This window comes from Folsomia candida, unplaced genomic scaffold, assembly GCF_002217175.1.
Source record: "Folsomia candida strain VU population unplaced genomic scaffold, ASM221717v1 Fcan01_Sc013, whole genome shotgun sequence".
In the NCBI taxonomy this organism is placed as follows: domain Eukaryota; kingdom Metazoa; phylum Arthropoda; class Collembola; order Entomobryomorpha; family Isotomidae; genus Folsomia; species Folsomia candida.
Window position 1 is genome coordinate 3889562 of NW_019091205.1, and position 16457 is coordinate 3906018.

The 16457-nt window shown below is 39.4% G+C and overlaps 2 protein-coding genes across 2 annotated transcripts; both read right to left on the bottom strand.

The window, feature by feature from the left end:
* Positions 1-13315: 13315 nt before the first annotated feature.
* LOC118437376 lies at positions 13316-14229 on the bottom strand. The gene is made up of 3 exons (XM_035856333.1): positions 14058-14229; positions 13870-14000; positions 13316-13780 (listed from the first exon to the last, which is right to left on the bottom strand). Exons 1-3 carry the CDS (start codon positions 14170-14172, stop codon positions 13469-13471), a joined length of 558 nt encoding a protein of 185 aa, XP_035712226.1. The 5' UTR covers positions 14173-14229; the 3' UTR covers positions 13316-13468.
* Positions 14230-14288: 59 nt separating this feature from the next.
* On the bottom strand, positions 14289-15601 carry LOC118437377. The gene is made up of 6 exons (XM_035856334.1): positions 15348-15601; positions 15163-15261; positions 14937-15097; positions 14768-14858; positions 14542-14710; positions 14289-14473 (listed from the first exon to the last, which is right to left on the bottom strand). The coding sequence occupies exons 1-6, from the start codon at positions 15360-15362 to the stop codon at positions 14289-14291; spliced, it is 720 nt and encodes a 239-aa protein (XP_035712227.1). The 5' UTR covers positions 15363-15601.
* Positions 15602-16457: the final 856 nt, after the last annotated feature.

The window sequence follows — 16457 nt, forward strand, 5'->3', positions numbered from 1 at the left end:
ATCGCACGCCACAGAAATCCTACTGGATAACTACGTACCACCGACGGCCACCCAGGAGATCTTGGTGATCAATTTGTATTAAAATGTATCGGATCAACTTAAATCATGCGATTATGCACAAGTTACGCAATAATGCAAAGTCATACGATTATGCGTGTGTTATGCGATAATTCGCGTATCATGCAATAATGCGAGCGATCATGCAAAATTGCACTATATGTAAGCGATGTATTTATCGTGACACTGCGATATGTGCAAGATATGCAGTGATGCTGGTGTCATACGATATGTTTGCTTTAGAAGTGCTGGACCAATATGTGTGTAATATATTGCTCGCGGTGCGAATATAATTATTATTATATTACATTCACATGAGCCGAGTAAAGTAACGCGAAGACTTTGCAATGATCAAACCTAGCATTTGCTAACTTGCAAACTTTCGCAGACTTGCTGTTAAAAAAAAGTTTAGTAGATTCGTGATGTTGGATAGCATGAATACCAATGAGCCTAATCTGGTGTTAGAATGCTTGTATGACAAGCTTATCAAGACATGTCTCCAATGCTATACTTCGCTAGAAATGATCCAGTTTATCATTACATTCCGTTATGTTTGAGTAGTCAGCTTGCATACGAAGAAATTTCGCTCCTTATTTAGTTCTACAAATATTTTTCGAAGAATACCGGGCGAGAGAAGCCATTGTTAATTGAAAATTATTTATTCGTCAAATTGTGGAAATTACATTTAAAACAATCATGAGTGGAACCAGCCAAAGCAGCGCATAATCGGTAAGGTATATTGTTTGTCTTGATTATTACTCACGATTCTATGATTTTATAGTGTTTATTACCGGTGGCACCTTTTTTTGCTGTTTATTACCGGTGGCAATTGTTTGCTGTTTATTATTATTATTATTTTATCCAGTACGAGGATTGTCCTCCTGACTATTATGTGGACTGGTTTGTGAGACTTAGGCTTTAATAGTGGGAGGCGCCAAAGGTTCTCACAAAGTAGACCAAAACCCGTACAGTTTCGGGGTAACTGTATTTCTACCAGTTTAAACCAAATCAATTCCTAATATCAATTGTTTTAGTAATGTTTTCTTATTAAAACAGACGAGCGACATGGATCCCAGCGTCATTCGTGTCCTGATGTGGGCCGGAAGCGAAGGAATTTGTGAACGAGGGGATGATTAATCGGATCCGGGCCCACTACGCTGAATACTAAAGAAGGGACCAATTTCCAGAGGAGAAAAGAATCAGGATTAACAGATACTCTAGGGGCGAGACTAGGGAGGATTTACTGATTCTTTTCTCTCCACCACCTCTCTCAAACCCCCAAATTCCACCACCACCTACATATTATACTCAATGCCTACCCTGGATCATTACCGACCAAGATCACCTTCCTCTGTCTCAACAACTTCGTCAACAGGGTCAAATGAAAGCAGATGTTCATATTGTTGGCGATTTGACCATGTGGTAAAAAATTGCATGGGGAAAAAATTTGGTAGGCGATCAAAGAAAAAAAGTTAGAACCCGGGAAATGGCTGAATAGATAATTCGTCATTTGTCATACATTTTTTTAATAGAATCGTAGGCAAGAATTTTTAAACTAGTAATAAGTTGAAGCTGAATGGAATCTGCAGACGAGTCAAATTCTACATTTATTCCCGTATTATACTAAATCCATCTCCAACACCATCTCCAGTAGAGTGTTTACAGTGAACAAAGTAATAAATGCGCTCACTTTCAGTAGTTTTGCATATCATGAACCATCATCATCGTTCAGTCCATCTGCTCTCTTCATACTCCCACTTCTTAGCAATAATACAATGCTCAGCAATTTTAAATTGTTTAACGTGTTTAGCACAATTGTTCTTCTATTATGAAACGAGTGGAGGTGGCTTCGGATGTGTTCCCAACCCCCTCTTGGTCAGTCGAACCGCGATTTTACGTGTTGATCCTGGACAAACTTGTCCTGGATCAAATCATCCAGGATTATGGTATGTATTTACATACATAAATATTTGTAGTTTTATTTAGTCAATATTATTATTATTATTATTGGTATTATTATTAAAGGTTGGCTAACTTTCTCCCTCATACTTTCTTTCATACCAACCATTGTTATACTCTACCTAAAGAGAAAGCCGATAAAAGCACGATTAGCCAAGATGTGTAGGAAAAGGACCACCCCCAACCAAGATGTCAAAAGCGGTCGTCCACCTCACCCCAGGACGATAAACTCGACCACCACCACTTTTAACTCACGCCAAAATGCTGCTAGGGCCCAAATTTTGGAGCCTCACCAGCTACATAATAATGTAACCACCAATGCCTATGATAGTCAAGCTCAGAATAAGTCTTTGTTGCTCCTTTTGTCATTATTATTGTGGTCATTTTGATTTTGATTTGCCAAAATCTAAATTATACATTGTCTAAAGTTATACCATGTTGCCTTGTGCTTTTATATATATTATGCAATAATCAAATTTGTGCATGCAAACGAGTTTTAGAATAAATTACAAGTAATGCAATTCAAACCTTAGTTCTTTATTCCAGAAAGCATAGGTTGTTTACCAAATCTTTCAACATATGGCTCCAAAACATAGAGGAGAGAATCGCTGGCTAATGATGGTGGCGATCCAGGTTCGATTCTTGGCGGATGTGTTTTTGCATATTTTTATCCCTTTATCCCACATTATCGCATAACACGCGCATCAACGCTTGAGACGAGCATATATGCCTGATACGTGCATAACAATAATAATAATTGCATGAAACGCGCATTCACCGCATGTCTTCACGCTTCTCCATGTGCCCTTGACCTCAGTGACATGCCACGGCTTACTGCATTTCGCTCAGCTGAGCGGATTCCAATCAGCACAGCGGATTTCGCCACGGAAATTCGACTTCCACTGCTGGATTTGGAAATCGGCCTTATGCGTATGGGCTCATGTACTCCAACCTCCACGTGATCTTGCCCCCCTTCATGCCGATATAATACACTTGCTTATCGCTGAACGGGACGGCCCCATTCTACAAAGCCCAATTAGTGGCAATCTACAAAGTCCAAAATGGACAGAAATTCCCCGTAATTTACGTAAATTTAAATTTACGTAAATTTAAATTTACGTAATATTTTACCAAAATTCTTACAGATCTTATAAACTAATGATGTAGTGACAACATGTGTATTATCCGAACAGTACTTTAATAATATCACATATTTTCTCAGATAAAACTACTTAGCTAAAATTTGGACGTAAAACACCCAAGAGTGTGACTCATATTTAGTAGTGAGTTGATCTCCTCTCACTAAAACTCATCACAGCTCAGCTCATCTCACATTTTATCTGTCTCATGTGAGTTCGCATCTCATTTAGGGGCCACCTAATCTCATCCAAACTCATCTTCACATGAAATGAGATTAACTCATCTCACCGGATACCCTATTTATGTTAGTCAGTAGCACAGCACCAATATTTACTACCACATAACTTATGAATTTCTATAAATACGTCGAGCTGAAGATGGGGGGAGGGGGTCCAAGCATCCGTGACAAAGTGTAACATACGGGGAGGGGGGGTTCGGCCGATCCGTGACATCACGTTTTCCAGGCCTAACTTAATGCAAACTTTAACCCACATTTTAATTCTCCATCTATGACCAAACTACAGTTTCGAAATTATTTAGATATATGTATATATATGTCCACCCGAAAATCAAACCTTTAATCCAAAGCATCCAAAATTTCAACCACATTTCAGATTTTGAGATTTTAAACCAGGTTTCTAAATTTTGTTCAAGCCTTCAAATAATTTGCACAATATCCAATTGTTTGTAAATCAAAAGAAATGCATAATGCCATAAAGTTTGCATAATTTCAAAAAATCGTCATAATTTTGCAAAAATTCATCCAACAATTTAAAACATTACAAAATCTCCAACAATTTTCACAATTTAAAAAATTCCTCCAAAAGAACCCTATTTTTCATGGTTTCAACAACGTAAACTGATCGAAGACAACTTTCTGCATGATTCAAAAATGTTAACAATTAAAAAAATGTATAGCAACAACATATAAGAAAACTGAAAAATTTGGTGTTTTTTTTCAACTTTTAAAAACTAAAAATAATAAAACATGAACAGGAATTTTGGGAAAGGTTGTTATTTACAAATCTTTGGACGCTATGCTATGACTTTTCACTCCATCAATGGTTTGATATGAGTATAAATAGAGGTAAGAATTGTTCCTATTCTGTATAATTACACGGGTTTCCTCAGTTATCTCGAAATATGTCGCTTCAACCGCTATTTGCACTACATCTTCTATGACAAAGGCGTGGCTTCATGAACTTCGGTAAAATTGAGTTAATTTGTGCGTAATCCAGGTGACACAGCCAACAGTACATTAGATTTCCTTGTGAGTTCTGATATTACGCAATATTTACTACGCGTCCCTCTTTTATAGAACATATGCATGTACCTTATTCTTGCTATAAAAAAAAAGATTTTCAGGCGTGACGTGACAAGAGGGGGGGAGGGGTCACGACTAGCGTGACAAAAGAGTGACAACAGGGGTGCGGGGGTCCTAAAAAAGGGCTTTTTTGCGTGACATAATTTATGGATCTCCCCTTTTCTCTTTTGAAGTAATCATAACCACAACCTGTAGGTAAATATGTATGTATGTACAAATTGGTTAATTATTTACCTTACAAAAATGAAACCAACATGTTACATGTGAATAAAAGAAATGTTACTTTATTTTTTGGGAAATTTGCACCTTTTCATGAAAATTTATGCACACCTAATGAAGCAATTCAATACCAAGGAAATTGAAATTTGAAAATATATACATAGGAAAAATAAGCATCGGACAAAATATCCATGTTCATAAATATATTTACTTATTTGCATAATTAAAACTTTAGGTATGCCCACAATCGTAGAAAATTCCTACTTTTCCAGGGTATGCATATGACCGCAGTGTTTAACCAATTCGCTAAACGAGTAGAATTTATTGCAACATAAGTAACACTCGTGCCTCTTTGGACCGTGCCGTACCACGTGTTGGGTAAGATTGACTTTTTAGTAAGTTTAGTACTCGCACGTGTCGCATGAGTGAATTGCTTCCTTGTTCTCGGTGTGTCTTGCCTTCACGTGATTTCTTATGTGGGCTGATTTTGAGAATCATTTGTCACAAAATGTGCAAGCATACATAATTTTTCTTATCTTCATGACAAACCCGAGTGTGTCTTTGTAAGCCGACTTGACATAAACAAGCCTGATTAGATTTCGCATTAATGGTGCAGAAAAAATGGATAAATTTCCATCACAATTTTGACTTCAATGATTTCAAGGGTAAGAAAAGGCGAAATAGGAACAATGTCTGGATCGTTTATGTTGAATCATTGGTTCAGTAAGCAATGTTGCCAACAACTATTATGCACCATAGTGAGTAATCGATTGTTCGATGCCAATGGTGTTAATTAGTTACTTTCATAACATAAATTGACGCAAAAATTAGGGGTATGTTCCTTTTTATTTAGCATCAATTGATGCTAAAAACTTTATTAACAGACATACGGACAGACAGACGGACATGAGGAATTCAATAGCTCCCGTGCTACGCAGGGTGAGCTAATAATGCTACCCTTTTACAAATTTAGTTCATAGAAGAGTAACATTACTTTTAAGAGTGTGTATTTACATAATTTCTCTAATTATTATGTACATTCATACATATGTATGTACATATTTAAATTACGAAGAGAGTGAGAGGCTGGAGAAGAGAAGGCACGTCTTTTTTCTGCTCTCGTGGAATATAATTTTTGTGTCAAAGTTTTGAAAGTGACCGACCACCCCCACTTCTAAAAACTGGACTACTGCTTCCCCATTCAGCCCTCTGAAGTAGTGATAGTGAAAGTTGGGGTAAATTCGCTCACCCTGGTGACCTTGTAGGCCTTACCGGATTTTCGGCTTCTTTGACTGGACTTCCGCCCCTATTTTCACGAGTGAACTCGTTTGTCTCTTCCGTCACCAGTGCCTAATTTCATTGTGGAGAATTCCACAATGTTCCACAATTCCTCTGTTAGTGAAGAAGGGTAGTCCCTGCATCCCCAGGGCACGGCGCGGAGTTCTGGGTGACCGTGACCTGCGGGGTTGGCTATCCTCACGCACTTTAAGTGCCTAAATAAGGCAAGAAAGTTTTTCCTTCCGTTCCTTTTTTGTGTGATGCAACGTTTTAGAAGGAACCCAATATACTAATATTTTTTGGGTCCCTGCGTGAGTCCAATTGGGCTCTCTTCGCGCTCAGGGTTCGCTACAGGTCAACATGTCATCACGTGACGGGATTTTGGGTGACCCACCCGACAACGAGTCACAACCTTCGGGGGACGCGACGTCCAAGAGGCAGACCACGAAAATCGCTCATCGGCCCGGTCTTCTCAGCGATTGTGAATGGCGAGTCTGCGAGTGAAATGGTTCCCCCGGGCCTCCTATTTATGTGAATGACGGCCCAGCACCGTTGGACACATCAATTCTCTCTGCCCCAGCACGCCGCCGTTCGTCGGTGTCGCCATCATCTCCTGGCGTGACAAAGAGAGACACTTTAGCCTCTGCGCGTCGATGGATTCAGGACTCCCTAATCCCGGACCAGAACTCAAAACTAAGGAAGTCAGATATATTCGCCCGCTATGCACTTTTCGTTGACCAATCGGGAGAGGGTGGAGTCGCCGAGACCACCCTCGGAAAATACATAAAGGAGTTATTCCCCAACGTCATGAGTCGTCGAAAGACTGGGGCAGACGCTCACACGTTTTTTGAGGGAATGCGGTGGGTGGATTCGCCAGCCTCGGAGGAGACAATGTCGCAGGATTGGGGGGAAGTCCTTTCTCGCCTCAAGATGACCACACCCACACTACGAAGAGTACCAAAAGGGGCGAGAAAGGAAGTTGCTCGGGCCCTCACCAAGGTCTTAGAGGAGGTGACCACCGCCAACACCGAGGAAGTATGGGGCAAGCTCTTCCTGTTCCCCTATGCGTGTCTTCCTGTTCCACAGAAGACTGATAAGGTGAAGAATTTGACAACATGGGTCAAGTCACGAGTGGCCGGGTGGCTGGTGGACCAGACCGCCCCCCCACCACGACAACAAAGACCTCCCGCCAAGCCACCTCGAGTGATTGAGAGTGTCGCCAAGAAAGTTGAGGCGAAATTGGCGGATGGAGATGTCCGGGGGGCAATTCGGCTTGCCTGCTCAGACGACACGATCGCCCCCAGAACCCAAGAGACAATTGATGCCCTCATCTCCAAGCACCCGCCACACCCGGAGCCTACAAATTATCCCGTACCGCCAAAGAATTCAGTGGAACCAGCAGCAGTGGAGGTGCTTGAGGTCACTACAGCCATCGCAAGCTTCCCGCCAGGATCGGAGGGAGGGCTGGACTCCCTCCGCCCACAAATTTTGAAAGATATTATCGCGGTAGAACAAGGAGAAGCAGGGACTAATCTATTTGACGCCCTGCTTAATTTTATAAATGTTGTTCTCAGAGTGTACCGGTCTCTTTCTGCCCCATTTTCTACGGGGCCTCCCTCACCGCCCTAAAGAAGAAGACGGGTGGAATTCGGCCCGTGGCGGTTGGAAATATGTGGCGACGTCTTGCTTCTAAAATTGCTCTTACCAGGATGTCATCCCGCCTGACGGAATACCTCGCACCACATCAACTGGGGGTGGGGACAAAGGGAGGAGCAGAAGCAGCGGCACATGCGGCCCACAAGCACACAACAGCCAAGGCCTTCTTGAAAGTGGATTTCTCAAACGCCTTTAATGAGATTCGGCGGGACACGATCCTTACCATTATCCTTCAAAGGTTCCCATCAATGTTTAGTTTTCTATCACAGGCTTACTCCTCGGCGTCTCAGCTATTTTATGGGGACACACCCATCTCCTCCCGCCGAGGTTGCCAGCAAGGGGACCCGATAGGTCCCGCCGTTTTTGCCCTGGTCGTCCAGCCCATCGTTCTTGCCATCGAGACTGAACTGAATCTGTGGTATTTGGACGATGCCACTCTGGCGGACACTCCGGAAAAAGTTCTTGTGGCACTGGAGACCATTGTTCGCATGGGAGCGGATGTCGGGCTTCATCTCAACACCGCCAAATGTGAAGTAGGTGTGCTTGGAGCGGACGACCATTCCCGCCCTGAAATTTTGGAGCGGTTCCGACAGGCGGCGCCAGGAATACAGGAGATTTCCCCCGAAACCGCCGTTCTCCTTGGTGCCCCTCTTACCGACGAAGCTATCGAAGCGGTGGTGGGGACGAATACGGACCAACTCTCCACACTGGGCCCCCGACTCCTTGAGCTCTCCTCCCACTCCGCGTTTTTCTTCCTTCCGGCGTCCATCTCTACACCCCGCCTTATTTATTTCTTGCGGTGTGCCCCGACTTGGCGACGTTTCGATGCCCTTACCCTTTACGACGCCAAACTCAAGGAGTCAATGGAGGGGATCCTCAACTGCTCACTTTCCCCACAATCTTGGCTTCAATCCTCCCTTCCCGTCGGCGATGGCGGCTTGGGGGTAAGGCACGCTGTAGACGTGGCGATTCCGTGTTTTCTCGCGTCCGCTTACAGTGTCCTTCCCCTTGTAGAACGCCTACTCCCGCCATACCTCCATGGCACCGACACCGCAATGCAAGAAGGGGAAGAGAGATGGAATCCAATGGGACCTGCAGAACTCCCCCCGCCGGAAGTTAGAAGCGTTCAGGCGTCGTGGGAGATGCCTCAGCAAGAGGCCGCTATCAACCACCTAAGAAATGGAGCATCTACTCAAGAGGATAAAGCCCGTCTCCTCGCCATGGTACAACCTCATGTGGGGGCGTGGCTCAATGCCGTGCCTTCCCCACAACTTGGGACGCTACTCCCAAATGAGACTTTTCGCATCGCTTGTGCCCTCCGTCTTGGATGTGACGTCTGCCGCTCCCATAAATGTCCATGCGGAGCTATGGTCACATCACGAGGCTACCATGGCCTAAGCTGCAAGAGTAGTGCGGGGCGTCATTCCCGCCATGCCGCAGCAAATGACGTGATTTGGCGAGCTCTTCGTTCCGCCGGAGCCCCCACTATTAAAGAGCCAGCCGGTTGCTCCCGGCCAGACGGGAAGCGCCCTGACGGACTGACATTGGTTCCTTGGGCAAGAGGGCGGCCCCTGGTATGGGACTTTACGTGCGTCGACACTTTTGCACCGTCTTACCTCCCCCAAACCTGTGTTCATCCTGGTGCAGCAGCCGAGAGGGCGGAGGGCAGGAAGACAAAAAGGTACGAAAAGGTACCTTCTGGACAGATTCCTCTTTGTTCCCGTAGCCGTTGAAACAACTGGAGTATGGGGAAAGGAGGGCCTGTCCCTTATCAAAGAAATAGGGTCCAGGATCACGGACCTCACGGACGAGAAGAGGGCAACGCCTTTTCTCATCCAAAGAATAAGTATCGCAGTTCAACGCGGAAATGTGGCCGCGATTGTAGGATCTCTGCCAGCAGGACGAGAGCTGGATGAGATTTTTTATTTTTAGGACGACAACAATTAGAGGAATTTTTTTAAATATTCAGATAGGGAAATTTATGTACGGCGCTGGTCGTTTAGCTTTTTCGAAATAAACGTATGTAAAATGAACATGGAAAGAAGAATAATAAATTATACAAACAAATATTTAAATTTACTCAGACACACTAATCGCACATAATTTGAAATATTCCGATCACTTCAGTTCAGGCATCAGTCGTTCATCTCAAATGTTAACGAGGTTAAGACGTACAATGCCAAACATATGCACACCCCAATGCCCCACGCCGACAAGGAGATTATACAAACCTTGTTTGGCTTTTTATACTTCTTCCTAAAAAAAGACCAAGCTCCTAACATATTTCTAAACTAACTAAACCCAATGAGGATAAATGCTAAACAGATATATAAGTAGAAAATATGGAAATGACGCGAATCCTTGCAAAATTGTCACTGCTGCGAACGACATCGACCTTCCGATTTCCTCAGCTCCATTAGAGTACGAATTATTTAAGGACATGTTACCTAGCCTATATTTTGAAACTAGGCTTTAAAAATTTTGAAGACAGAAAAGTGGATTAAATACTTATTTCTCCCAAGTATGTATATTCTAAATATATATATCAAAATGCTCAAAATCTCTTTCCAATTGTTTTGTTAAGATTCAGGAAAACAAAACGGTATACGGAGGCCAGCCACCCACCAAAAGCGACCTCCCATAAGCTACTCTTATAATCATCTTCATTGATTAAACCTACTCCAAGCAACTTTGCGGGGCATTTTAAGATGACATTATTCACTGAAAGTCCCACTCGCAATATAATTTAGAACCGTAACGCGGATTAAAAAAACACAATCGAGAGACTGTATTGAAAGTTTTCGATGCTGAGATAGCAAATTAGCTATTTAATATGACAAATTTTGGGAACGTGAGACCGTTTCGGGCAATGAGTTAGCGCTGCGATCCCTTTCGGTGCAAATTATACTCAACTCTTGGCTCATCCCCTTGTCCACTCTACTTTGAGTAAAGGATGAACAACTTTATTTAGAGTGAGTGCACAAATATCCCGCAAACATAAAAGAAACCAATTACTGAATCCTAAATACATTAAGTGTCACGATACTCCACACATTCTATAAACTACCAAACAATCTTCTTTTCCTTTAGCCAGGGATTAACATCGTTAACAATGTGTTTATCATTATTTTTTTCTTGTCGATTAATCACCTCGTTGCCATTATTATAATAGAATATTTTCTCTTCGCCGGTATCCTTATCACGGAAACAATGTTTCACTTCTTCCCATATTTTTTTGGGTTAAATTTAATGCACCACCGAATAAGCTGAAATTTGCCATAAATTTTACCTGAATTCGCCACCGGATGAATTTCTTCCAACTTTAGCCTTTTTTGCCACCGATTTAGATGGTGGTTACCACAAATTTAGATGATCTGCCATCACCATATTTCATGACGATAAAACATGGATATACATGTTTGTAAAAAAATATAAGCACAATAATTTAAAGAAATCATGCTAATTTCCTTATTGCTGCATGTACCTGTGTATATATTTGTATATCATTGACTAGACTGGGCCGGAGAAGTGACGTATGTATTACCTTTCGGCTGGTCATCACTACTCTCACAGTTGTGCAGTTAAAATATATCTATCTGATTAACGTTTTTTAACCCAAAGAGATGACGTGTTCGCAAGTTTTTAATTGGACCAGTGATACCGAATCCTCTCTTTCTGAGGAAAATTCTACTAAACTTTAGAAACTCAAGCCTAGTTGCGTCTATTTAATACTCCTTTAGAGAGTAGTAGGATATCCGACTTAACCGGATTAATCCTATCCGAATCCAACAGGGTAGGATCTGATCTGATTTTCTATGACTCGACTAAGTCGGATCGAATTGGATTTCAAAAAAACATCAATCCGACTACACTATAGAGAAGTAGGATATCTAATTTAATCCAATTAATCGAATCCGACAGGCTCGGATTGTTTTAGGATCTGACCAGGTCTGATTGGATCGGATTTTTTAAGAATCCGACCAAGTCGGATCGGATTTTTAAAAAATATCGATCCGACTACACTCTGGTTTCCTGTGCTAGTAGTCTCTTAAAAACCGAACTTTTCACCCAGCCAGTATTACCGTTATGGCTTGAGAGATATCTAGCAATTTTAAATTTCTGTTGGAAGTCCTGAAAAAGGGGACGAAAGGATATAATTGGCTTAGTAATTCAGAACAGAGCTTTTTAATTAATTAGTGAAATCAATTAATTTGCTAATTAATTACCAATTTTCAGCTAATTAACAATTATAAATTAGTTAAATAAACTAATTAATTACTTAATTTTTGAGATTTATCTGGTTTGCGCTGTTTCGTTTTCCCAGGTAAAGTGGCGTTTTTTAATCTGGCAACTCTCCTATTCTACATGACTTATTTTCAAGCCCTCATAATTAAATTTCATGCAATAATTTCAACTTTGTTACAATAAATAACTGCATACTGTAAAGTATATAAGTGCCAATAATGGAAGACGATATTCTCAAAAATTAATATGAAAATCTTAACAAACTAACAATGTCAATACTCAAATACCATCATCAGCTCCAGTTGAACTTTACTTGATGGACTGATTATAATCATTCCATCAATTAAAGGATACATAAATGTATCCGAAATATGGGCGATGTTAAAATGTAACGATTATTATAAATTTGAGTTGCCGGTAATTATTTCTGCCGTCCGTAATTTTATATTGTAGCTTGTAAATTTGCGTTGAAAACAATTCTTTTTTTAACTAATTAATTATTTTTCGAGAAGTAATTAATTACTTTTTTTAGAAGTAATTAATTAGTAATTATAATTAATTAGTTGAAGCTCTCTAATTAAAAATTGATAATTAATTAGATTAAAGATGTCAGCGCTAATTATTAATTACTAATTAATTATTCTTTGCGTTAATTAAAAAGCTCTGATTCAGAATACGCTTTATGATGTTAGACTGGAAGCCACAACCGTTCAATTTGGTCAAGGGTCGGGAAAGCTAAACAAGCGCTCATTGTTATTTAATTTCAAGTGTATTTCTAAAAAAGACGTGTATATTGATGTATTATACAAATAAATAAATCAAAAATGTAAATTATATTGTTCTTATAATCCTATACTCATGAAATATGGTGATGGCAGCTCATCTAAATTTGTGGTAACCACCATCTAAATCGGTGGCAAAAAAGGCTAAAGTTGGAAGAAATTCATCCGGTGGCGAATTCAGCAAAAATTTGTGGTAAATTTCAGCTTATTTGGTGGTGCATTAAATTTAACCCTATTTTTTTCCCGCCCTTGGTCAACTTTCGGCTGATATTCCTTCCCGATCGGGACTGACAGTAGAGACGGAGAGTCAGAAAGTACACTCTAAATAAAGTTGTGGAAATTCTGCTCTAAAGGTGACCAAATTATACCACAATATTGTGTGAAATTTGGGACTGCTACGTTGTTATACAAATTTTACCCAACTCAGTTGGCCAATCACTTTACTCATTAATTGTGTAAAATTAACTAAGTATATTGTTAAATTTTGACCAATGCCAGCTGACAAACTTCATGCAATTAGAGAGTAAAATTCACACAACTCGAAACTAATTTTTCCTTCATTCATAGGTAAATTTTACTTTTATTTTTACTAGAATTTACTCCTTAGTTGATGATTATTTACTCCTTGGTTAATTAAATTGCACTTGAAAGTAGATTAAATATTACACCTTTATTTAAACCATTAGCATAATTTACAATATTCATTACATTTTTCACACATAAGAATTAATATTTATGTATATGTAATTAATTAAGCGTACGAAAAATACTGATAATTATAAACGCATGAAAGCATAAGATAAATTATCTAAAATATTATTTGAGAGCTAAGTGATAAAACGCAAGATGGAGGAGCTGTAATTTCGTTGATTTTGAATACTGAGTGGTCGAAAAAACTCCAAACGCCGTAGCATTCTTCAGGAAATTGCAATTGTAATACATGGAATATTTTGAAGCATGTATCCACCGCCTTGACGAGAGTTTCCGCAGCTATGAGTCGTCGTTCTACCATGATGTATGCTTGCTGAATGGTCAACGTTTTCAAATTTCCGACGCACAAAACAAATGGCTGCTTCCTGGTCAATTCCGATAATCGAAATGCTTCCAAGTCTTCAGTTGCCTGAAAAAAGCATTCAAAAATATTATGAATGAATTGAAAAATAATTATAATTATAATGCAATTAATTTTAAATGTTTCTTGAGCCTTACATTTACAAACTGGAGGAAAAAATGGGAAGACTGTCCTCCTGTAATTCTACGCCTTTTCTTTCCACTTCGAGTATATGCAGAATTCGACAATAAATACGGTAGCAAAATAAGTGAGCCGTTGTTGACTTGGTCTACGAAATTAAATATTATTATACGATTATTTAATTTAAATATTTTACACTCATTACCAGTTGTCCAATTATTGATATGCTGTTCAACTCCAAGCTCGTTTGTAACGTCTAATTTTGTATTTTTAGCGGCTTGCCAAATTTGTTGACCTATTTGAGTCCAGTTTCGAAGCATCAGCTCATTTTTCTCTGGGTGGCGAAAGAAGAGATCTTGATCAATCTAAAATGCGACAGATCTTGTACTTAATAATAAAATTATAGATGCTAAAACTTTTACATTTAATTAATTAATTATACCATTCCAACAGTTTCTAGTAAACGAGGCCACTGCGAAAGGGTTACCGAAATATCCTTTGTATTCCGAATCTCTGCCGTCCTCATAGGGTAGGTTTGCGCCATATATTCTAAAACCTGACTCTGGGGACTAGATGAGTAAGCCAGCCAAGATTTTTTCCCTTCGTCGTCTTCTGACGGAGCTAAACAAATTGTCAAAAATTCCATCCATTTGAATTTTGAAGAAACTGTCGATAAAATGCAAAATTACCGTATGATTCAGTGCTACTGCTGACGACATTTATTGACAATCCAACGCTGTACTTCTTCCGTAAATGCCTTAACCTTTCTTCAATTAGTCCTGATGCTGGAATTCTTTTTCGGACACTTGATCCTGTCGAATTTGATATGATGACTGTCGACGGACTATAAAATAAATTCTGAAAAAAAATCTTATTAATTTGATGAGAAATGAGTTAATTTCAATGTTTACTAACCATAATATCTTTTTGTTGCTGATTTGATAAATTTTGAAATAACTGAGATGCCACACATTCTGCGAGGTTTTGTTTCTCGTGCTTGGATGGACTATTTACATTCAAACATGATTTCATTAACTTTACCACCATACTTACTTATATGGACAATATAGTCGAGATTACTTACTAATAGCTGTACTGCTTGACAAGATAATTAGCAATGCGGCGTTTAATTACGTTCTTAATGCGGTAATTGATGACATTAGTTTCTCCAATTTCTTCTAACAATTGCTTGCCTTTTGTTGTACCTTTCTCCTCGTCAGACTTTAAAATAATCGACTTGATATCCTAAAATCACAAAAAAATATTATGAAAAAAACGCTAACAGAAATTAATAAAAAAATGTTTCATACAAATAATGGTTGCAAAATAACAACTGCTTCCGCTTGATCCACTGTCAAATCTCCAACACTCTCAGAATTTTGAGAATTGACGCTAATATTGTTGTCAATCTGTAATAAAAAAGATGGTTTAACAACCAATTACATAGCTGTGAATTAAAACAAAATTTGAATGCAATAAAATTTATGGTTCTTACAACTATTATTTTCATTGTTTCCTCCACTTGTGCTCGCTCTGCTCGCTGTTCAGTCTCTGAGCTTGATTTCCCTAACTATATATACATATGTACAAAAAATTCTTTTAAACTAATTCAATTGGGCAACAAATTAAACCATCACCATGCGGGTCATCCAGGTTGTTGACAACCAATAATGGATATTCTAACTCTAGGGTTTTAGGGTCAATTAAAATCGGTTTCCCAAAATCAGATATTTTAAACAAAAATGAATTAAAAAAATATTATTCACATTTTACCAGCTTTCCAACAACATGAGCCTTCTCGTCATAAATTAAGCACAAACAAATTTGGCAAAATTGCAACTCGGAAGCAGAGTCATTCAAAATGAAATAATTTCCAGATTGAACTTTTGTGCCATTAATTGTGAGCGAGTCAACAATAAGTAAATCGTCGTTTGGATTGATGGAGAGTTTAGAAAAATCGAACACAACCTTCAAATCGTTAAACATTGTCCTTGACCCGGACTTGTAATTTATTCCACTGCCTACTTCTTCACATAGTGAAAATGCAATGTTAAGTGATATGCGCCTTGCAATAGTCTTGGAAATATTTTTGAAATTGTACGAGTTTTTGCCAATAGTTTTTGCCAATCGATGCTTTGCTTCAAACCGCATGCACCAATATTGTTTAAGAGGTCCCAAGTGCTCTACAGCGTTGGCGTAGTGTAACAAGTGACGGAATTTTGGGGTCAAGTTACTATGAGCCAAGTTAATGAATCTTTCATGATGCTCAGAAATTAAATAATTTAGCAACTTGATCCCTGGCCTACTTATTTGTGGTGCCATTAAGATTCTAATAATCCTACGTAACCGTAAAACTAAAATCCAATGCTTATCGTCATTAGACAATTTATCACCAAATATGGCGGGGAAAATTAAGAAAAAGTGGCTCATTTCCGATGCAGAAAAGCAGGTTTTTTTGTCTCCTTCAACAAAACCGATGTCAATTTCTGGTAATTTGGAAATGGAATGAGAATAACTTTTAATGGACGATGATATCCTGTGGTTAATTTCTGTAAGAGAGAAAAAGCCGTTTTGGCACACATGCTTTAAAAACAGTTTTAATTCC

Bases quoted from the DNA above. Each gene is read 5' to 3' on its own strand.
- LOC118437377 (XM_035856334.1), bottom strand. The intron at 14,859-14,936 runs GTAAGTAATCTC...GAATGTAAATAG, and splicing joins GTCAAGCAGTACAGCTATTA to TCCATCCAAGCACGAGAAAC. The intron at 14,711-14,767 runs GTTAGTAAACAT...ATTTTTTTTCAG, and splicing joins AGCAACAAAAAGATATTATG to AATTTATTTTATAGTCCGTC.
- LOC118437376 (XM_035856333.1), bottom strand. From the start codon at position 14,172: ATGCTTCGAAACTGGACTCAAATAGGTCAACAAATTTGGCAAGCCGCT. The intron at 14,001-14,057 runs GTAATGAGTGTA...TTAATTTCGTAG, and splicing joins TATCAATAATTGGACAACTG to ACCAAGTCAACAACGGCTCA. The intron at 13,781-13,869 runs GTAAGGCTCAAG...TGCTTTTTTCAG, and splicing joins TTTTCCTCCAGTTTGTAAAT to GCAACTGAAGACTTGGAAGC.